Here is a 22,648-nt window from a genome sequence, read left to right as displayed (position 1 = left end):
GGTCCCGTTCACCGAATTTTCCCAAAGCCAAGACACATTCCTGGCAGTGCTTAAGGAGTGCCGGAGTCCCTGCGAGCATGGTCGCTCACGGCTGTGTGGCTGGAACGCCGCTCGTGGCAGCTCCCGCAGTGCTGCGTGACGCTGGAGAGCGGCGTGAGGCGCTCCAGAAGGGGCCGTGAAGGCAGGAATCACATTGCTGAGCACGGGCACGGACAGCGATGAATGAAATGATGCCGTGTTTGAGCACACAGCGCCCTTGCCGCGCTCACAGAGAAACGTGGAGGGGCAGGTGCCTCTGAAGGTCAAGGGTGCCGGCGGTTCGGGTTCCCGAGGTTTGCCAGGCGGGCGGGCCCGGGGTCCCGGCCGCAGCCCCGAGGCCGGGCCAAGCCACGCCGGGGCGGAACTGAGCGCGGACCCCGCACGGTGCAGCGGCCGCGGGGGGGCGCTGTGCCCGCTGTGCCCGCTGCCCCGCGCGGCCGGGCCGGGCCGGGCCCGCCCCTCGCTCCCGCCCCTCCCGCCCCTCCCGCCCCTCGCTCCCGCCGCCGGCGAGCCCAGCCGAGCCCGCCAGTGCGAGAGTGCGGCCGCTGCCCTCCGCCAGCCCGCTCACCCGGCACAGCCCGGCACGGCACAGCGAGCCCCTGCCCTGCGCCCCCCGCACCGCGCCAGCCAGCCATGGGTAAGCGAGCAGAGCCCACGCCCCGGGGACGAGGGTGGGCGCGGGGCAGCCCCGGCGGGGCAGCGGCAGCCGCCTGTGGAGCGCCCCGGCAGCGCGGGCAGGGGGAGCGGCCGCCCCTCCGCCCGCCTCGCTCGGCGCCGCTGCCACAGAAACTCCGCGCAGGCAGCGGGAGCGGGGACGGGCGCGGGGATGCCCTGTCCGGCGGGACAGCGGGACCTCGCTCGCCAGCTGCAAAGCGCTCCCTTCCTCTGGAAACAAATCATTGATGTGGATGATGGTGATAATAATGCAGAATCTGTAGTTTGGGAGCCGGCCCATCTCGTCCATCTCGTGGTCCATCCCGCAGAAGCCGAGGAGGAGGCGCACTCGGGGGGCAGGGTTGGCCGTGGGGCCGGAGCGTGCCCGGGGCGCTCCGCGGGTCCCGGCGCTGGGGTCCGGCTCGGTCTCGCCCGGCTCGGTCTCGCCCGGCTCCCCCGGCAAGCGGCGGGGCGGGGGGCGCGCAGCCACTCTCCGCCAGACCCATGTCCCCAGAGGTGCGGTCAGCTTTTTGGGGTGTGAAGTTTGGTCGGGAGAGGGGGATTAGCCTCGGGACACAGACAGGAGAGGGAGGTGCTGAGGAGAGAGGAGTGGGCAGTGCTGGGTGCTCCGTCTGCCGGCCGGGATGCAGTTAGGTGGGAGCGTTGGGGAATCCTGCGGGCCGTCGGGATAACGTGCTGCTCCCTCGGCAGCGGTGGAGGGAGTTAGGTGTGGGTGGAAAGTGGCGACTTCTGTTCCCAAACTTATGGGGAGGGTAGCGCTTGCGTGAGTGTATTAACAGGAGCACAAATGGGGCCCTAGGGAGGGAAAGATCCGTAGTGCACACGGGTCCGTGGGCAGTCAGCACTCATCTTCAGTATTCCCATCCTTTCCGCGTGGGACTTTTAGTATATGGGCTGCTTCCCGCGAACTCTCTTTCAACCAACAATACATCCAAATTAATTAAGCAGTAATGATAGTTAGGAGGTTGGAAAAAAGGAAAGATAGGGAAATACAGCTGTATCTTTGGTCTGGTTTGCCACTGGCATACTGTTGCTTAGAGGTTGCAACTGCTAAAGCAGAGCTATCAGTGCGTGCCTGAGTGTTAATATGCACACACTGATGCTGGCACTGTCTCTGGTTTTAATTAAGAAGTAAAAAAATTAATTACTCAGCCAAAGCTAAAGGAAGCTGACAGAATTCCTATGGTTGCTACTTTGTTAAATTAATTCGCATCACCTAATTCCCTAATTTCTAAATGCTTATTAACTGGTTTGTTCCCTAGCTTAGTGAAGATCAGACTCCTCTAGTATTAATGTCTTTTTACTAAGCTTTTTAGAAGTTTTCTACACCCGTTTCAGTGCATGGTCAAGTACTGATTCCTGTAGCCTTAGCAACTCTGATGATTGAAACAAACCAACCAGCTATATTAGCAGCATCAAAAAGCTTATTTTTTGTGTCCATGTTCTGATACTTATTTTTTAGATTATTCTTTTCCTGTGTGAACTTTTTATATTAAATGAAACTGCAAAGTGGGCAGCCCCTCCTCTTGTCTGTATCTTAACATCTTCCTCTTAACTTACACTTTTACTGGCATGGGTTGATGTCCCGTAAAACTTGGAATGGGGAGGGAAGAGGGATAGAAACAAAGGAATGTCTTTACTGTCTTATTAAGGGAAGAATATTGATTTCCATGTAAAATTGTTCTTAAATGTCTTTGCTGTAAGTGTATGAAATTGGTTTTCCTTCAGTGAATTAAGCTGCTAGCAGTTTGAAATCAAAACACTGTTTTAAATCTTTGTGCGTGGTTCACCTTGAGGAGAAGCCCATCTTTATTTCAGTCCTAAAATCCTAAAAAAGTCTTACACATCGTGGGTCTGCAACAGTGTGTGAAGTATATAATTTATGTCCATATAGAAGGTGTTGTCCTGAATGTAGCAGTTGCGGAAAGGGGAGTAAAGACAAGAAAACTTTTCTTGAACATTTTGCTCATAATGATGATAATAACAACACAAAATTCCAAGGTCTGCCGAGTTCTTTGCTTAGAAGCACTGTTGGATGACCAAGCTGTGCCTGAATTAATGGCAGTTTGGGTCAGTCAGGAGAGGGGACTTGGAGCAGAAATTTCATATGAAGTACTTCAAAAAGAAGTCACAAAAAGAAGCCTTTGTCAGCTGGTGATCCAGTCCCCCATGAATACAGCGTTTTGTTTTTGTCATTGCATAACTGTTGCCTTGGCATTAGGTAGACTGTGGCTGATGTGATTGTCTCACCAGGCCTTGTGTGGAGCCCCAGTGCTGTTACTGAGCTTCCTGATCTCATGGCAGGGATGTGTTGGACAGCCTCTCATTAAGACAGTTTGAGCTGTCCTTGCTCATACAAAACTTTTGTGTAGGACTGGCTTACCCAGGCTGGTTTTTGTTTTCCTTTTTGGAGGCTGAGAGCCCTCTAAAGCCATTGCTGTTCTTTGGGCTTTTGGCTCCCTCAGCACTTCTGAAACTTGGGCACCCTATTCTCAAAGCTGGATAGGGTTTGCACTGGCTGGCTGGAGGGTGCTCAGTGATGACCATTGTTTTGTGCATCTCCTGTGAGAAGCCCCACCCATGGGATCTCACACCTGTGGCACACACTCTCTAAGACATAGTGTTTCACTTAGAAGGTGGGGAGGAGGGCTGTTATTTTACAAAATGAACGAAAAAAAGCAAAACGTTTTGGTTCCTAAAAGTTTGAAAAGCGCGATGCAACATAATTTCTTGGGAACTGTGTGTTTTTGTAATTTTACACTTTTTCTTCTTTGTACTCTCCAAACTGTTGCTTTTTACTTAAAAGGAAAAAAAAAAAGTGATTGGAGCTATGTGGGTACATATATTGTATTTGGGTTGGTTGGTTTTTTGAAAAGAGATATTGAGGAGAACACTGTCTGCAAACAGAGAATGATCTTAAACAATCTGTGTTTTCACTATATTTACAGGTTCTTCCTCATCCTCTTTTTAAGTATATGGTTCTGTAATACAGGATCTCTTCCGTCCTGTGTATTAATTCTTTATCTGATAGATTGTTACATTTCAGAAGAACATACTGGATGATAAATTGCATCCCTGGGAGGTATGAATTGTCAGTGCCTGATTGCCTGTCTTTTTCAGAGTGTTTATAGAATTTTTAAAGCCAGTTGAAGTTACCAGGTGTCTTAGAATCATAGAATATTTTGGTTTGACCTTTAAAGATCAATTAATCCAACCCCTCTGCTATGTGCAGAGACATCTTTTCACTTGCTCAAAGCCCTGCCTAGCCTGATCTTGAACACTTCCAGGGAAGGAGTATCTAGGGATTTAGCATCCACAACTTCTCTGAACAATATTCAGTAATATCTAAAGACTTTACTCTAAAAAAATAAGTCCAGTGTCAATTTCAGGATAAGGTGAAAAAAACCTTGAAAGCAAACCCAGTGAAGCCCACTTCCTGGTATCACTTTTTTTCCTCATACAGCAGTATCACATTATCTGAGTGGTGCACATTTTCAGTAGTGAGGATTTGCTTTTCTCTGAGGTACACAGTTGTTGAAGGCAGATGCAAAATAACTCCTCTTATTGTATTTCCACTGATAGTTTTTGGTTAGAAATGCGTTGCTGTCTTTTCAGAAGTGGGAGAATGTTGTAGCTGCTGGAATTTCACTGAAGCAGAGCATTTGCTGAGGGAACTGCTGTGTGTTGCCACGTTACCTCACTCCCCACAATGGCTGCTCTTCCCACTGATGGATTTCTCTTCTGTTTGACCTCCCCCAGGGGCACCCCAGCTGTTTGTGCCCTTTGCCTTTCCTCAGACACGGCCACAGCTGGTCCCCGTGAGCGCTGCCCTGCCCCTGCCAGGCAGCACAGCACCTTGCTTGCTCCTGAGCGCAGCTCCTCGCACCGCTCCTGCTGAGCGCCCCTGCAGAGCCATGGAGCTGCCTTCCTCCAGCCCACCTGTGAAAAATTCCATCTCTTTGTGGCCCCACAGTCTTAATGGTTTGGAAGGTGATGGAGCACATAGCATCTCTCTGATGTTCCAGTCTGGTGAGGTGTGTGGTGAGACATCTGGGAGGTCGTTTTCCAGGGTTTGCTTAAGCATGCTTGTGGCTGCATTGGTTTGATAGAAATCAAGATTCTTTCTGTTCATCTGGCTGGTTCCTTAAAATCCATTTGTGTACAAGTGCCTCTGGGTTTGCACTGGTGTGAGCAAATGTAAGGAAAGATAGTTTAGTTTCCGTGTGGAACATCAAAGATGTTTGTATTAAAGTGATGGGTCCCAGCTGAGCCTTCAAGCTTCTCTCTGTAGAGCTGCAGAATCCTGTGTGGGGAGGATTACTGGGTAAATTCTCACAGTGGTCAAAGGGCAAAAGAGAGCCCATCACATCCATCTCGTAAGTTCTCTTCTTCCAGGTCATGTGCAATGTAGCCTGTGGCCCAAAGGAAGCAAACTTGGCATGACAGTACCCAGAGAGGAATCCACGCCTCCTGATTCTTTCACAGCCTTTATTCTGCAGGCAGGTGTGAACTCGAGATAGCCTTGGTGCAGGGGTAGCTGTGCCAGTCAAAATCCTGTCACCCAGTAAAAATTCTGTCACCCCTTCCCTGTACCCTGTAAACACAGTGGGCATCAGTGGAGATGTCACCATTCAGTGTAACAAATAGGTAGCATCTTTTGTGCCACTTAATTCTTAGCTGTTTGTTGCTTTCTATTGCTGCTCTGTCTTGGTGCTTTGGCAATCTTCCTCTCCATAATTGTTTGTCTCTTGGGTTTTAGGCTCAAAAGCTTGCATTGGAGAGCTGTGGCTTGGGAAACATTTACAAGCAACACAAAGAACTATGAGAATTCAACATCTTTTGTTCTCCCTAGTTTTGGAGCTGTTTGACTAGCAGCAAATTTCAAAATGTGAATGGAGCTTATGTTTCATTAACAGAAGGATGTGCCAGCCATAGAACTATTGATAGGTACAAACCTTGGTGCCTTTCTCTGCATCACTTTTGGGCATATTTGTTTAACGCTTTGATAGTTGCGTGCATGTTGCACTTGGAAATTTTAGCATAGATTTATACATACAGAAAAGGACTTTCAGATGTGTTTGTACTTTAATATTTGAAGTTTTTCTTTTTTTTTTAATTACTTTTTCTCCTGCGGGAGGAGGTTGAAAAGGACTGTGCTTCAAAGCAGCTGGGATTTGGGTCATGAGCAAGACTGGACTTCTTGAACTGATTTGAAGTATCCAGTGTAAGATACAGCCTTCATAATTTTGTTTGGGGTTTTTAATGTCTGTTGAGTGGATAGAGCAACTGCTGTATATTGCAGCCTAAAGCTCTTGTCTTTGAATACCCTCCTTCAATGTCAGTGGAAATACAAGAATTGCCCTGGTGTAAACCATACATAAATCAGAGCTGGATTGCACTGAAGGCAAACAGGGCAAAAGTTTTGCAGGAGTAAGGAAGCAGCTGGCTTACCTTCCAGGTGCTGGTTTGTGGATAAACAGAGAGAAAGGACACTTTGTGTTAACAATGCAGCTGGTCAGGGGATCCAAACCCAGAGTAAATGATGGGAGTTCAGCCAGAGGAGGTTTATGTTTTGAGTAGTGCACTGGTTTTCTCAATATTGGAAACATACACTTGGGCTTGTTGGTTGTTTTGCTGAGCTGGGGCAGTGGAGCCTGTCCCTGGTGGCTAACTGGTGAGGAATCTGACTCCCTCATGCTGATGGCTGACTGGGGCTCTCCAGTGTCTGGCTTTGCCCTTTAGTCTGTGTTTTTGCCAGCTTACATGCTAACAAATTCATTGAGGCTTCTCAGTCCTGATGCTGAGTGTGTATCACTGGCTGCAGGTGAGCACTGTTTGCCTGCAGTCACCTGCTGACACCCTTTGACACCTTCTGCGAGCCCACTTGGCCGTGTGGCTGCTCCTGTGTCGTAGCTATCGCTTCCAGGGAGATTTCACATGCTTTTTTATTGTTTTTTAATTTTGTGGGTTTATAGGTGTTTTCTGATTGGGCACAAATGTTTCATGGCGTAAGATAGTGCTTTCATCGACTTAAGACTTCTTTTTAAAATTTCTTAAATTCAAGGTTCGGCAAATTTCTGTAAGGATTTTCCGCAGCCGAATGCCAACAAACACTGTGCAGGTCTGAACTAGTGCAGAACACTGGCTGGATCTTCAATACTTTTTTTGTATACTCTTTACTAAAGCAGTTTAAATTTTCTTGTTCTCTGTGTTTTCTGTATCTTATATTTGTACTTTCCTTTTTCTTTGTTTTATTTTTTTGAAGGAACAACTTTTGGAAGGTTTTAAGGAATCGCTACTTGTGTCTAAACTGACGCTTTTGTTACCAAACTGTGTTGACATAAATGTCATGCACTTTCCCAAACAAAAGCGTAAAATGAGTTTTTGTATTTGTTAAGCACACAGCTGAAAATAAGTTTGCCACATGAAACTTCCCTTGTGGGAAATTAAATGCTTTTCTTGAGCTGTTTAGGCATGCATTAAAAAAAAAAAAAAAAAAAAAGTCGTGAGGAAATAGAGATGTCTAGTGGGAGTATTTTGGAGTTCTTTTGGTGCAAGCACAGGGATCTGCTCCAGCACATCTGTCAAGAACCCACGACTTGCAAGGTGTAAAAACAGGAACACTTAATGCAACATCTGCTCATGTTCTGTGATGGGCACAAGTACAAAAGCCTGGAAATCTCTGAGGTATTTGTCATGCCATGTCAAGAGAATGTAACAGAATCCAGTCCATATAATTGTCTGTTACTGCCTTCTCTCCAGCCAGTGAAGTTATTAGGTACTAAAGCTGAGAACTGTTACATTGAGCCAAAGTTTTGCATAAGCAAATGGGAGGAATGCAGTGCAGAGGGGGTTTTGCTATGTGTGACTGATGTAGCCCGTGTTAGTAATGATTTCCCTTATGCAATGTATGCCTTCACTTCATAGACATTTACCCCATAGTGTGCTGAAATTGAAATGGTGATTTCTCATGCTTGGTAGTTGTCTGATGAAAATCCCCCAATTCAGATTATGTCTGGAGACTTAAAAAAATAATGATGTGGAATAAAAAATACCCAGTTAAGTAGTTTCTGCTGGGTTTAGCCTCCAATTTTTTGTTTCTGCCTTTAAATTATTTTTAAACAGTTTGAAAATACCTGTTTTTCTCCTCAGACTTTATCTATGAGAAGCATACAATAGATACTTAATCTTTAACCTTCTCCTGAAATTCTTTGACATTTTTCATGTTATCTGCTACTGATATGCTTGCAACACCATGCTTGAGAAATTGTTGTAATCCACCACAAACTAAATTCCTCTTATTCCTCAGTGAAAACCTCAGGAAAAAAAAAAAAAAAAAAAAAAGAACAAGGAAGGAATAAAAAAAACTCTGGAAAATGCTGATTTAAAGTAGCTGTGGCAGGCTGAAGGTACGTATTCAAGGAGTGGGTGGAACTGAAACAAAACACAAATGAGGTAGCAGTGCGAGTTAAGACTCAATTGGTTTAATCCTTAAACAGTCTGCAGATTTCATTAAAATTATTTTCTTTTCTTGTGAAACTTTATTTGTGGCTTTTTTTGATATTTCCTATGGTTGTCATCATAAAATCTGGTGAATGTTTTCCCATAACCATCCAGCTTGTCCAGAATGGTTTAGGCTCTTTCCATTATCCTCACAGAGAGGAAGTGCTGGATATCATGGTCAAACCTTATCCTTCTCTCCCTCTAGGCTGTTTTAGGTTTTGTGGGCAGGGGATGTGTGTGGGTAGATAGTTCCCTGCCCCCCTTATTCCTGTTGGCATTTGAACCTCTACTGAAGACTTTCTCCATGAAGTGACATCCAGAAGCTCTTGCTGGTTTTGCACATCTGCCATTCACACATGTCAGATGAGCACAGCTGTGACTGTGACTTGTGCTTCCAAGTAAGTGATGTACCTCTCTTAGAGACAGAAAACAGGAAAGACTTTAAAAGAAACAGCTTTAAAATAAACAGAAAGTCAAGAGACGCTTTCTTAAAGCAAAATTAAGTGCTTTACTGGAGGGAAGTTGGAGTCTTAGATTTCTATTTCCACTGTAACAAAAAGGCATGGTACATGTGGAATATTAAGTGTTGTTGCCAAGGCTAATGAAAATGTCCCAGCTGCTTTTAAAGCCTGACATATAACTGTGTTAATTACTGCCCACCGAGTCTTCCGTTCCTATAAGAACATGCAAAAAAAAAGGTTCAGGAAAATGCCAGGGTAGTTACAGTCAGCACTAGTTGCTTGTCCCCCTTACAAAAACACATTTAGTTGATAAAAATGCTTTGTTTCATATTTGATTAGTTGATCTTAGATAGCATTGGTATTTTTTGGTGAAGAGATACCCGCAAAATTGATCAGTATGATGGCTGTAGGATAGCTATCTACTTTCTGAAGATTACCTACCCTCTTAGAAAGAATTATATTCAAAGTAGTTAGAAAATTAGAAATGTTCCTTATTTACTACAGCATTATAAGGGTTTAATTGGGGGATGAGAATAGAAACAATCCCTGAGTTTCTCTTGAAAAAAAACCCAAGGAAACCCTACCAGTTACTTGCAAGTGTAGCATCTTTGTTCAGTAGTTGTTCCTCTGGCCTGCTAACGGGGCTCTCTGTGCAGGACTAATGAGAAGAGACTGACAAGGATGTCCTGGTTTTGGCCAGGACAGAGGTATTTTATTTGCAGTAGCCTTGAGGGGGCAGAGCCTGGAGTCCTGTGTGTACATCTGGGTTGCTATTCCATACCACCCACATCACTGCCAGGGATGGAAGTAAGGGACTCCTGCTTCTGGGAGGAACATGTCCATGGCTCCTGGGGTGTGGAAGTGTTACGTGTGGAGGGTGTCTGCCACTGTTTTTGTTGTGTCTGCTGGTGAGCATTTTTGCCTGCAAATCACCCTCTCTTTATACCCTTTTTTAATTAGTGTTGTTACTGGTACTGTTAATTTTCTTATCTCATTGCTGTTTCTAGTAACTTGTTCTTATCTCAACCCATAATCTCTGCCTTCTGTTTCCCACCAGAGTAGGGGAGAAGGGGAGTGGCTTGTTTTCTTTTAAGTGGGAGTGCTATACTGGGGGATGCCCTTCCTAAACCAGGACAGTGGACTTCATAAGACAACACAGAAGGGGACGAGCAGTTCTCTGGCCAAAATGTGAGTTCCCAAAGCACTCCTTCCTCTTTCCCATCATATAAGGCAGGTTTATAATTTGGAAAATGCCATCATGGTTGTTTAAGTTCTTGTCTACTGTAATCCTTTTAATAATACTTGATCCTTAAAACTCTTGTTTTTGAGGGAAGAGACTGGTAAGATTAGTAGGAGGGAAGCATGCCTTTTTCCTTCCATATGTGTTCGTGAGCGTGACTGCTGTGCCCACTTCCCACATGGTCAGTAGTCTGTCTTCTTCTGCATGTGTGAAACATCCCTTATGTTGGCTCCTGTACCTTGTAAATAAAGTGTTTTCTATTGCCTTACTCAGAAAATATGTCAGGCTTTTTGTTACATATGCTTCATTGCTCCAGCACTTGAGCTTTGCATTTGCATGTGGTTCTTAGATCTCTATGGAGAGAGATTTATTCTTCCTATCCAAGTCTAAACATAGGAGAAAAATCATGGAATTGTAGGATGGTTTGGATTGAAAGGTGCCTTAATGATTATCCAGTTCCAATTCCCATGCCATGGGCAGGGACATTTTCCACTAGACCAGAGCTCCACTGAGCACTTCCAGGGATGGAGCATCCACAACTTCCTTGGGAGAACTGGTTACAGCGTCTCACTGCCCACACAGTAAAGAATTTCATCCTAGTATCTAATCTAAATCTACCCTCTTTTCAGTTTAAAGCATTGTCCTATCACTGCACTTCTTGGTAAAGGGCCCCTCCATATCTTTTCTGTAGGCTCCCTTCAGGTACTAGAAGGTGCTACAACATCTCCCCAGACCTTCTCTGCTCCAAGCTGAACCACCCCATCTTTCAGTCTGTCTTCATAGGATGCTCCAGCCCTCTGATCATCTTTGTAACCCCGTCTGGACCCGCTCCAAAAGGTTGATGTCCATCCCATATTGAGGATGCTGCACCCCAGAGCTGGATGCAGTGCTGCAGCTGGGGTATTGCACTGGCAGAGCAGAGGGGCAGAATCGCCTCCCTCAGCCTGCTGGTCACACTGCTTTTGATTCAGCCCAGAGTAGAGTTGGCTTTCTGGGCTGCAAGTGCACACTGGTGGTTCAAAGTCAGTTTTTCATCCACCAATAGCTCAGGTCACTCTTGGCAGAGCAGCTTTCAGTCCACTCACCACTGGGTCCGTATGCATGGTTGAGATCGCCCTGACTCAGGAGCAGGACCTTACATTTGGCCTTGTTAAACTTGCCTTTATTTGCCATTTTAACACTTATTTTCTTGTGTCAGGCTAAATCACTGACATCACAGCAGTATCCCAAAATTTAATTTATCCTGAGCTGTTGCCTCTGGTCCCAGAGACATTCAGTATAGACATTTTGGGCACTCAGGTGACTTACACGTCATGAGTGGACTTGTAGCAGTGACCTGTGCTCTTCTGTGGCAGACACAGATGGAACTGTGACACTTAAAGCCATCAGGCTTGGCAGCTGTTGTGTGCCCTGCTTTGTCCTGAAGGGGACAGCCGGGAAGGGCACCCTGGTGACAGCCTGCACCTCAGGCCTTCCACAGCACTTGGGATGTACCGTGCCAGTGCTTCCTGCTAGGGGATACTGGCAATTAATTTAAAATCCTTCCCCTAGGTCATCATGACTTAGAGGAGCTTTTGCACTTACTCAGAAACTGCTTTTCTTCCTTGAACATGACCTGCCAAGGCAGCTGTGTTTCTCTTAAGCACTAAAGTTAATGATACAAAACATGAAGCTTGAGAGGAGATCAGGATTCCATCACTTCTTAGTTGTGTACTCACTGTCAGCATCCCTTCTGTGGGAGACTAGAATGATCAGGAGATTTTGTGGCTGCAGGACAGGGTAGGCTGTGGCTTGGGCATCTGATGCTTTCTGCAGTGGCTTTTGAGGACTGTCCTCATATGGCCTTTCTGGGCTTAATGTGAAAGAAGACAAGCTTTCTTTTTTCACCAGGTGTCTTTTTGTTGTTTGTTCTTTTATTTGTTTGTTTTATTAATGAAGTACAAAGGAAAACAAGCTCTTCAGATGTAACAGTAAAATTGCATTAGGGGGTCCTCCTTGAGTTTGTGGAGGATGCTGACATATCCTTTGGTTACATCAAGCACTGTGGAGTAGATGGCTTTGAATCAGAGGGTAGTGACAATGCCCTTGCATGTGCTGTGGCATAAGTTACAGAGTGTGGAAATCTGGTAGTGTTCTGCCTAGCTGTGTAGCTTCTGTCCTCTCAGGGTTATGTGGTAACCTAAACTTAACATAAACTTAACCTCTGTTCACATAATCTTAAATTGGTCATTGACTCAATCACACATGCAGACTTTTTAATTTCCAGTTTTGCTTGGGAGCACCAACACTTCAGTCTATTTTCATGCAGCTGTGTGTGGGCTTACCTGCACTTGCATGGTAGGAGTTTGCTCAAGAAGTACCTTCCCAAATGTTAGCCCCAGCAGCTGTGTTCCCCTGCAGACACGTAGAAGAGGCAGGGCAGCACTGCCAGCAAGCATCACCACCTTCTTTTGTTTCCCTCACAGCTATGGTGACCCTGGATGTGAGACCAGGAATGTATGCACTGGAGATGATTTAAGGAAATGTGCAGCACTGCATACTAATTGGTTCAGGTCATGGTACTCACAGGATAAGTGCAGCAGCTTCCTGCCTCCCAAGTGGTTCCTGTGGTTCTGATGTGAACCTCTTTGGCTCATGCCAAGAAAAAAAAACCTACATAGTAATTAAAATTAACCTGACCTGCTTTAGAGGAGCCTGGTTTGAATTAGGGCATGATTATTAACTCTAGCAGTATTTGGCTTTGCTAAATCTTTCCCTTTGCTTGCACACTGTTAACTTCCTGCCATTCTATCAGCTCAGTAACTGGGGTAAGTATCTGTTTATATGAGACCCCTCATCTCTGTAGAGGAGACCAAGGCTTGGCTAACACTAAGCACAAGCCTTGGTGGGACTCTGTCAGGGCACAGAGCTCAGTGGCTGTCTCGTGCTGTCCCATCTCCAGAAAGCACTATGGGAGTAGAAAATAGGGAGTGACAAGATAACTTTGTGTGCATAACTTACCAGAATGCTGTTCTTCTCATGGGTGTTTACAATAGTTAACATAATTGGGCTGCTTGGAGTTTACTGCATTAAATCCAAGTCCTCTGAGCTTTAAGGGCATTGCCGTTTATATCTGTGTATGGGAAATTCAAGAAAAGCAAGAGTGCAACGGAGTTTTAATCTCAAACCATGGAAGCTTCATCAGCTTGAAGGCTCAAAGTCCCTTGCTTGTGGTTTTCATTCTCATGAGCTAGATGATGTGCCTGTTTTTTCTTTATATGTAGATGACAACGTTTTGATGTGTCTTCAAGCCCTCTTTGTTGGCTAGGTAATAGGCGAACAGGAGTTTTCATTAAAAAATGCAGTAAAGCCTTTTTGAAAATGAGCATTTTGCATTGCATTGTCTTTCCATCAGGTCACAACTACAGAGTGACAGTTTCAAGGTCTGACATATGATAGCTGTGCTGCTCGTTTTCCAAGGCATTTTTCAGACAGGAGCCATTAGGAGCTGCTGAAGTGTCTTCCCAAATTCTTCCCTGGTGTAGTGCCTGGATGCCCTGATGCTCCTTCCTTGTTCTGCTGTGCCATACAGTGGTGTGGTAAGGTCCTCCATGACTGATCTCTAGTGGTGGAGCGAATATTCTTCTTTTTTCACCGTTTGTTTGTTTTTACAGTGTTTAAAAAGTTGATATTGGCAGAAAAACAAAACCCAGTAGGATTATTTTTTGATCCAAACAAACAGGATATTTGAATTAGAAAGGTCTTTCTCTCAAAAAACTGAAATATTTTTTGGGGAAAAAATGTTTAATATGCACATTGTGTTATGCTGCCTTTTTTTTCCCTCTGAAAGAGTTGTCTCTACAGATTGATCCTTAGTTTGAAGGCTTGTATTGGACATTCCTTCAGCTTGGGAACAATTGGAAAGGAAAGCAAATGTGTGAGTTGTACAGAGAGGCTGTGTTTTTGGCTGTGGCTTTCCCTGATTCTTCCTTTGAAGTACTAATTTATCTTTAGAAAACATGAGAAATTAGAGGTCACTAAACATAGTTTCCTGTGCTCCTACAAAATTATTAACCACTGATAATATCTAAACATTGCCAGTCCCTTCTCCCTTTTTGAAGAATCACATTTTTGCAAGATACTGTTAACCCCCAATAGCTGTAAGGTGTCTCAGGTTCTCCAGAGAGCATCTATTTGATGGCTCCTTGCTTTCTGTGCAAGGATCAGCATCCTTCAGAAAGATGCAGATGCCTAGTTTTTTAACACTGCAAAATCTTTGCTCTTGATTCCTGCTCCTATCCAGCCATTGTCTGTTGTAGTCCTTGAATGCTGAAAAAAAAAAAAAATCACAAGACTTGCTATTATTTTGGAGGCTTTTGTTTGCTGTTTGTTTTCTGAGCATTTAGTGGCTGGTACTTACTTCAAATTTTCCTTCTTCCATGGTGATGAATAGAATTTATTTTTTTCCATAATAGAAGGTGAAGGCTTTCATGTATGCTTTAGAACTGGGACTTGAGCTAGGCACCAGATCTTGATAAACCTGCTGATGGTATTGAAGAGGCAGTTCAAGTGTAGCTAGCATGTTTCTTCTTACAAAACTCTAGTACCTTTGCTGTTACTTTGGGGAAAAAAGGCTCAATGTGTTCCACTATACCTGCTCCTGCTTTTTATGCTCCTCTCTTTTGTACAGGAATTACTGTTGCAGATCTATAGGAAAGCACAAAGCTTAGGCAAACACTGAGCCTCCACAGCCTGTGAAAGACCTGTGTTCTAAGGAAGCATATCTAAAATTAAATTGTGGAAACAAAACAGCAATCTCTTCTTGTGGTAGGTGTACCTGTTTGCTGTCTGGAGGAGAAGTACTGTGGTATACCACAGGGACAGTACATCTTAAATTCTGAAAATACGTGAAATGGGTTTCTTTCCCCATGTCTTCCACCTAGTCAGACAAGATCTTGCTATTTATTTTCTTCATTTGAGTGATGTCATATGTCTCTCTGATACTTTAGTGCATTCCCTCTTTGGTCATTAAAGAGGCTCCATCAGTTGTTACATCTTTGTTACAAATGTGCAGTTTAATATCAATAAATTTGAGAGTATGAGAATGGGGATTTTCATAATATGCCATTAAGGAAGTGTTTCAAGACTGATGTAAGGGTCATATTCTTTTGCTTTGCAAGCTCTGCATTTTTCAGGCAAACTTTGCCATAACAGAGCAGTTAGGAAGCAGTGGTTAGTGGGTCAGACAGGCCCAGGGGGCTAAATTGGGGTTTGCTCAGCCAAATGTTAGTGCTTTTTAATCAACACTGAATTTTGCATGCAACATTCTCTTCCTTCCCCAAAGCAATAACAAAAAAAAAGGGTGTTCAATTGGGTCATGCCCAACATCTGTCCTTTACTAAACCAGTTAGGGAGGAACCCCAGTGAGGGAGGAGGAGCTGCCTATAGCTACTGTTAAAGCATCTTTTCACCACTGTGGCTTTGGCAGTCTGGGACTAGCAGCTGTCGAGGAAAATCTGTGTGCAGTACTCAAACCCCAATTTAGAAGGAAAAGGAGAATTTCGTTTCAGATTTTGTGCTGCATTTTTACAACAATTGCAAAATTCCAATGAAACTGTGTCATGAATATTGGGACTGCAATTAATTTGCAGTGTTGTGAAAAAATTGCATAGATTTCTTTTTGCCCTATTCAGCTTCCTTAGGTGTTAGGCTGCTTCACACTAAGGAATTGTTTTGTCAAATCTCTCTGCTGCCACCTGTTCAGTTTCCAGTAAATGTAATTAATGTGATGGTAGGAATGACAGAGGCTTTGGCCTCTCTTGTCTAGAGGGTTTATGTATTCTCCACCACAGACTATGTGTTAATTGGGTTATCCTGATAAGTTTCAATTTGGTTTGGTACAGACCTTTTTTGACAAAAGGCTCCATGGAGGCCAATTTAACTTTTAGAAGTTCATTGTAGTAAAAAAGCCTCAGTGAACATACAGTGCAGGCATCTTTGGAAGTTTTTAAGTTCAACTGAATTTCTTCCAGTTAATGAGAATTTATTAAATTCATCACTCAAAGCAGGCTGAGTCTGTGCTATATTTTAAGCTAAGAATCACGATTTACTGGATACTTATTGGTGACTGCTGCAAAGGAACATAAGAGCAAAAACGGGTAATTTTCTTTATAAATTTCTGAAGTAATTCACTCTTCCATGAAAAGAAATATGAGGATCTACTTTGAAGGGACTCACAAAGATGACTGAAGTCCAGCTCCTGGCCCTACACAGGAGAGCCCCAAGAGTCACACCATGTGCATGATGACAGTGTTGTCCTATCACTTCTTAACTCCCTCAGGCTGGGGCTGTGACCACTTCCCTGGAGAGCCTGTACCAGTGCCCAATCACCCTCTGGGTGAGACACCTTTTCCTAATATCATGTCTAAACTTTCCCTGACACAACTTCATGTTGTTCCCTCGGGTCCCATCACCAGTCACGAGAGGTCACAGCCTGCCCTGTGCTTTCCTTCATGAGGAAGCTGTAGGCTGCTGTCACTTTACTTTTGCAAAGAACAGGAGACTTAACCTGCTTTTGCTTTGTTTTGAGTGAAGAGCTTAAAAATAAAAGCAGTAATTTTTTTTAAGGTGTGGTTTTCTACAGAATATTGTGGCAGTGGATGACTTTCCTCTGAAAGGTACAAACAAGCAGTTTTAAAGGTAATAAAAATTGAAGTGGATATCTCCTCTCTGGAAAGCCTGGACTAGTTGTCTTCTCATAATGGTCAGTGCTGGCCTCTCCTTTTCCATTATATGGCAAGCTGCAGAGAGGCAGTGGGTGCAAGTGGAAGTATCAAATGCATATAAATAAATGTATAAAACCCAAAAAAACAAAAACTCAAATATGCTAGAACACAAAACCAAATGCACATTTATTTAAATGACTGACTCTCGGAGGAGAGCTGTGTTTCAGGGTACAATCTGTTAGTGTCACATCCTGATTAGTATGAAAATTTGTCCCAGCTCAGCAATGCACTGATAGACAGGTCTCCTCAGATGCATCAACAAGCAGCCTTGAGAGCTTGAGAGGCAATACTTGGTGTACTTGGCAGCAGAACATACAAGGATTTTGCTTGCTCAGGGTCTCTGTGTGCATGCCTGTGTTAAAAGGCATGTCAGAAAAGACCTGTGCACAGCAGGCAGAATTTAGCTGATTTGGGACTTTGCAGTAGTGATTTATTGCTATTGCAAATGCTTGCTTGCTTTAATGGACAGGAAAAGTCGTATTTTGTGTTAGGCTTAGAAGCAGGAAAAAAATGGTTTGGAAGAGTGTATAAAGCATGACTTAGAATAATTTTTATTTGGCTGAAACATTGCATTAAAGACCAAATGAAAGACTTCCTTAGCTTCATTTTTTTGGGTAAGTAATTACAGAAATATGCATTGGTATGTGATAATCCAGGAAACAACTTCTGATTATAATGAAATCTATGAAACATGATTTATGCTATGAGTGCAATCTTGGAAATGTGATTGAAGATCACTAACATGGAAATGAATTACAGTGCAATTTGGATACAAATTATTAAGCTTATGCAGAGAAATTATTTATGAAATGATTACTGGCCCCTAACAGATGTTTCAGGCTAATAACGGGGCAATGTGCATACAAATTTTGACTTGAAATTTTTTTTTGTTTGTTTCAGAACCACACCACACTTTGTTTTCCCAACTCTGTTGTTACCACTGGTTTCTATCTAGCAACCAATTGTAACAAGAAAAAAACTTGATCTATGGTGAAAATTGTAGTATAATTTCAAATGTTATGCTGTTTCATAGTTGCAGAGTACATTAATAAAAAACAGGGCTTCTAACAGTCCCATATGTGTTGGGAAGTGCTGTATTGATTACGAATTACAAGGACTTCAGGAGAGCAGACTTTTCTGCGTTGCATTTTTCAGTCTTTTGTAAAAACATCCCTCAGATGTGAATTAATTTTTCAGTAATGAAGTGCTAGCAATTCCACTGCAGCCTTTCTGGGTAATAATTCTTCTATAGATAACTCCCCTTGTATGTGCATTTAATAATATCAATTAGTGCTGTAATTGATATTACAGCATTATTTCAAAACTGCATTATATTGTGAATAAACTTTCATCTCTGAAATGCTGAAGCTCCTTTAGATGCAGCCATACTTAAACCTACATGTAGCAGCTAGGTGGCAGAAACTGTGCCTTTTTAAAATAAAGTGGTACTATAAATGCAGCAGTGTTGCTTTGTAGTGACTGTTCAGTTTCTTTAAAAAAAAACTGTGATACCTTTGTACTGCCAGAAATGTATCCTTTGAGAAGATAACAGTAAGCAACTTCCTTCGGTTTTATTAATGGTATCTGTTCTCTGAGTGTCTGAATGGTCAGAAATACATTCTTCTGTTGCATACCTGCCATCTATGTGGTTATAAAAGAAAAATAGCTGAGAGATGTCACCTTGTGCTTTTATAACTGTGGCATTCTCAGTGTCTGCTGTGTCATTTACCTGTCATATCTTGCACACCTAAATACATACAACAATTAAACATGTGAGTGTGCCCCTGTAGAACAGAAGCCTAGAGTGGTAACTATTTAAAGCAGGGACTGTTTCATGGGTTTGTGTATCAGTGATGGCTCAGTCTGATGGGTTTTTCCTCTGCATAAAACGTTGGCCCAGCAATGTATGAAGGTGCTGTCTAATCTTTGAGCTACCTGTGCTGTGGCAACAGCAAATAATATTTCAGCGTGCACCATCTTATCTAAGTTACACAAGTTAGTTTTAGAGTCCAGTAGACTTACTGAAGAATGACTAAGTTATTTTGTGTGACAGGTTGGGAAATAAGTGCCTTGTTACAAAATGGGGTATTTAAGAAAGTGCTTGTGGATGCAGAACTTCTGACCTCTCTAAATGGATACTTCATGTGCAACAGCTCTCTTAACTCTTGGCTTTCCAAAAAACTTGATTTCTTAACAGCCAGGTTGGTTAGAATTTGCAACACACGAGCTGCGAGGTGGCTCATTTGTCGTGATGTTTAACCTTCATTAAATGGGACAATAAATAGGAGTGTATAACATTACTGGAGAAGACAACATGCAAGTTTTCCTCATAGCTGAAATTGTCAAGAGCAGGGTGTCCTAAAGGGCAGTGAGAGGGATTAGTATCTTACATGTATTGAACACTGAGGAACACAAAATCTTACGTGGCAGTTGAATAATTTGTGGGGTTATTGTGAAGCCCTTTTAGTCACTCTTGCTTTTTAATGTCAGTTTTACACATTAACATTATTGAGAGAGCATTATGGTTTTGACTACAGAAAGTGCTGTCTGATTAAAATGTTCTTGAGAATCTTCCCAAGAGCTTTTCTTTATAAGAACAAGCATATTAACTTAGCAAAATGCTAAGCTGTTCATTAAGGCAGTAAGCTCTAGCTGCCAGACTCAAGTTATTTACATGAATTTGAAATCATAGCTGTACCTGTTTCTTGGGTTTATGGCTTTGAGCAAGTGAGTTGAATTCGTTCAGGCTACTTCTCATTCATTTGTTTACGTATTCAAGGTGCTTTATGGGCAATTATTGTCTTCAAAATGCTTCAGTGCCTAAATGGAGAGTGATGCTGAAGAAGTTTCTCTATGGAAACACGTGACTGAGAGTTGCAGATTTGATTCATGCTTGTTCTTAGCATTATCAGCTAGTGTATGTGTTTGCACTCTCCAAAAGAATGATGTCTGAAAAGGCTCATAAATCACATCTGTTTGGTTTCTTCCGCTGCAACCATGAAGTGGAAGGCTGGAAGGCAAAATGGGCTGTAGCTGAGAAAGAGGCACTTCTTGCCTTTAAGAAACCAATGGCAGATTTTCCCTGCAGTTTAGTTTGTTTCCAGCATTCTCATGACACTGTCCTCTCTTTCTATGTGTACTTGTCTAAATATGAAAGACTTGGAGTTTTTTAGCATTTTAGAGGAGACAGACAAACAAAATGATAAAACAACCCCCAAAAACTAAGCAAGAAAAAAACATAGAGATGTCTACTGCCACTTCAGAATTTTGACTTGAAGCTCTCTTGGGGTTCTTCCACCTCTGGAGTTTCATAAATATGAAGCAAGTCCCAGCTGCCAACCAGCCTTTTACTAGTTTCTGTGTTCATGTGGGAAGGCTGAGTTCCATGGTCATCCAGACAACAGAGGGACCTCAGCCTCTGTTACGTGACTAAGAAGAGGTGGCAGACAGGGTTTAGGGTTTTGAAAAGAGTAGCTGCATTTCCTGGAGTTCGTATGCTTGGCTACTCTTGAATGGAGAAGCTCTTGTACTCCTTGCTGGTCTTGAGACATGCAGTCCCTTCCTCTTTGTTTACCCATCTGTAAAGATTGAGCTTTTCCTTGTGTTCAGCAAGTAAAGTTAGTGTAGTCTGTCAGTGGCCATCCCAGGGAAGGGAGAGAGCCTGCAGCTGGAGCAGGGAAGAGGTACATCTGCTGTGGGGCCCTGGTCCCTGCTCCACTGGTGGCTGCATGACCTGGGTTAAAGAGGAGAGGGAGTGGGTGGTGAGCAGGGAGATTACACTTAGAGATGGGAAAGGCTGCACATGGAAAAGTGGAAAGTCGTGGCAAAAGAAGCACTTCTTGCACATAAAGTTAATAAAGGAAAAAAAATTCTCTAAACAGGAAGTGAGTTAAAATTTGTGCTTGGAACCCTGTCAGTTAAAGCTTGATTTATCTCTTCACACAACTTCTGTATGCAGTTCAATATATTATTACTGCCATAGATGTCAGTATATGCATTTTATTTTGGATACGTAATGCTAGTAATGCAATGTGGCATAAATCATCTGGAATTCAAACTCATGTTGTGCCCATTTCACAATTTAGTACTTCTTTCCACTGTTAAATTAAGTTGTGGTTTAACACCTGTTGGGACAAATTGGGTTACACGGCAAACTGTGAGAAGGAAAGTATGTGTGGCTATTAGTCATTACAATTTTAACTGTAGCTAATTTCTCTTTGTCTTTCTCCCTCCCCCATTTCATAAACTAATCTCAGTTGTGGCTTTACATCCACTGATTTACATGTATGAGGAGTTTCTAACCTGAGCAGCCTCTTCTCTAGCCGTATGGAACAATTCCTTGTGAATTTAATATGGAATTCACAGTCTGGTGTAAAAGAATTTGGGAAGCTGTGTCAATGCTTTACATTTCTCAAGGACGCAGGTCATCATGGTATTTTCAAGCCAGATTCTGCTATCTCTTCTTCATCAACAGCTTTCACTGCAGAAAGGTCCAAATCCAAAGGCTGAATGTAGCAGGTCTGATAAAAGCAGCAGAATTTTACTCTTTTTGGCTTTTACCATGTCCACTGTGAACCTGAAGAATGCTTTTTCATCATGCTTGTGAGATAATCCTTTTTTTTTCTGCTTGATTTATTTCTAACAACTCTGAAGGCCAATGAATATGGTATTTTCTGGAATGAAGTGTGTGTTTGGAGGCTGGGGGGAGTGTCAAGCTGGTTTTTGTCCTTTTGTTTTGAACTCCTCTTCCACAGAAGACGCGGTGTCCTACAGACAGATAGAACAATGCTATATTCCGCTTTAGCGTCGAATCACAAGCAGGGTCTTTGGAATTAAAGTTGGCGAATTGCCTGGATATGTCCAGTTTTTAACAAGCACTGCTTTGTGCATTAGCACCCTACGCTTCCTCCCTCCCCCCAGTGCTGCCACTGAAGAGAGGAGGAGAAACAAAAAAAAAAAAAAACCAAAAAAAAACCCCACTCCAAACAGAATAAAAGCATCTGTTAGAGTGAAAATGGAGAAGAAAGAAGGGATGAAAAGGGCATAAAAAAATTTATGCCAGAACAGCTGTCAAATTTGTCAAAAGAGCTAGAGAGCTGGACATTTTAAGTTAGTCACACTCCTGAGTATCTGATTACCTATGTGTAATTTTTTAACGTTAGGAACAGTGTAGATGCAGCACAACTTTTTGTACAGAATGCGGATCAGTTTTCATCAGGATGTTTGAGTGCTCATTTACCAGGACTTTGTACCCAAGAATGAGCATGTGAAAATTTGACACTCACATGTTCTTTCAGGGAAGGGCACTGAAGCTGATAAAGGCTTTAGAGAGCGAGTCATATGAGGAGTGATTGAGGGGGCTGGGGTGTTCAGCCTGGGGAAAAGGAGGCTCAAGGGAGACCTTACTGCTCTCTACAACCACCTGACAGCAGGCTGCAGCCAGGTGAGGGCTGGCCTCTTCTCCCAGGTAACCAGTGACAGGATGAGAGGTCATAGCCACAGGCTGTGCCTGTGGAGGCTCAAGTTGGACATCAGGAGGAATTTCTGCATGGAAAGATTTGTTACGTGTTGGAATGGATTTCCCAGGGAGTGGTGGAGTCACCATCCCTGGAGGTGTTTAAGGAAAGGCTGGACATAGCACTCAGTGCCATGGTCAGGTTTGCAAGGTGATGTTCATAGGTTGAACTCTGTGATCTCAGAGGTCTTTTTCAACCTAATTGATCCTGTGATTCTGGGATTCTTTTTTTGAGTCTGCAGTCGAACGTGTGTCGTGGTGAGGAATATAGGTTTTTATTGAGCATAGCAGCAAAGTCAGGGTTTGGCAGACTTTGAGATACATTTCAAAACAGCATTTTATTAAATATTATTGTTTGTGATGCTTTTCTTCTTAATTTTCTGAAGGATAAATAAATGGAAGTGTCAAACTCAAAGGATTATCCTTCTTAAAAGAGATCTGTGAAAGTATT

General features: G+C 43.1%; 1 protein-coding gene across 5 annotated transcripts in view; it reads left to right on the top strand.

The window, feature by feature from the left end:
* Nucleotides 1-256: 256 nt before the first annotated feature.
* Nucleotides 257-22,648, top strand: part of GPM6B (glycoprotein M6B) — a 104,999-nt gene continuing 82,607 nt past the window's right edge. For 3 of the 5 annotated variants that reach the window (XM_030281057.4, XM_030281083.4, XM_030281044.4), the window contains exon 1: nt 486-676. In XM_030281057.4, coding sequence (XP_030136917.1) covers nt 673-676 — 4 coding nt within the window. In that variant the 5' untranslated portion in view covers nt 486-672. Of the gene's footprint in view, nt 677-1,193; nt 1,210-22,648 lie in introns of those variants that run through there. The other 2 variants (XM_030281023.4, XM_072934048.1) reach the window with 2 other exon arrangements.

This window comes from Taeniopygia guttata, chromosome 1 (genome assembly GCF_048771995.1).
Source record: "Taeniopygia guttata chromosome 1, bTaeGut7.mat, whole genome shotgun sequence".
NCBI classification, from domain to species: domain Eukaryota; kingdom Metazoa; phylum Chordata; class Aves; order Passeriformes; family Estrildidae; genus Taeniopygia; species Taeniopygia guttata.
This window is presented reverse-complemented; position numbering and strand designations above follow the sequence as displayed.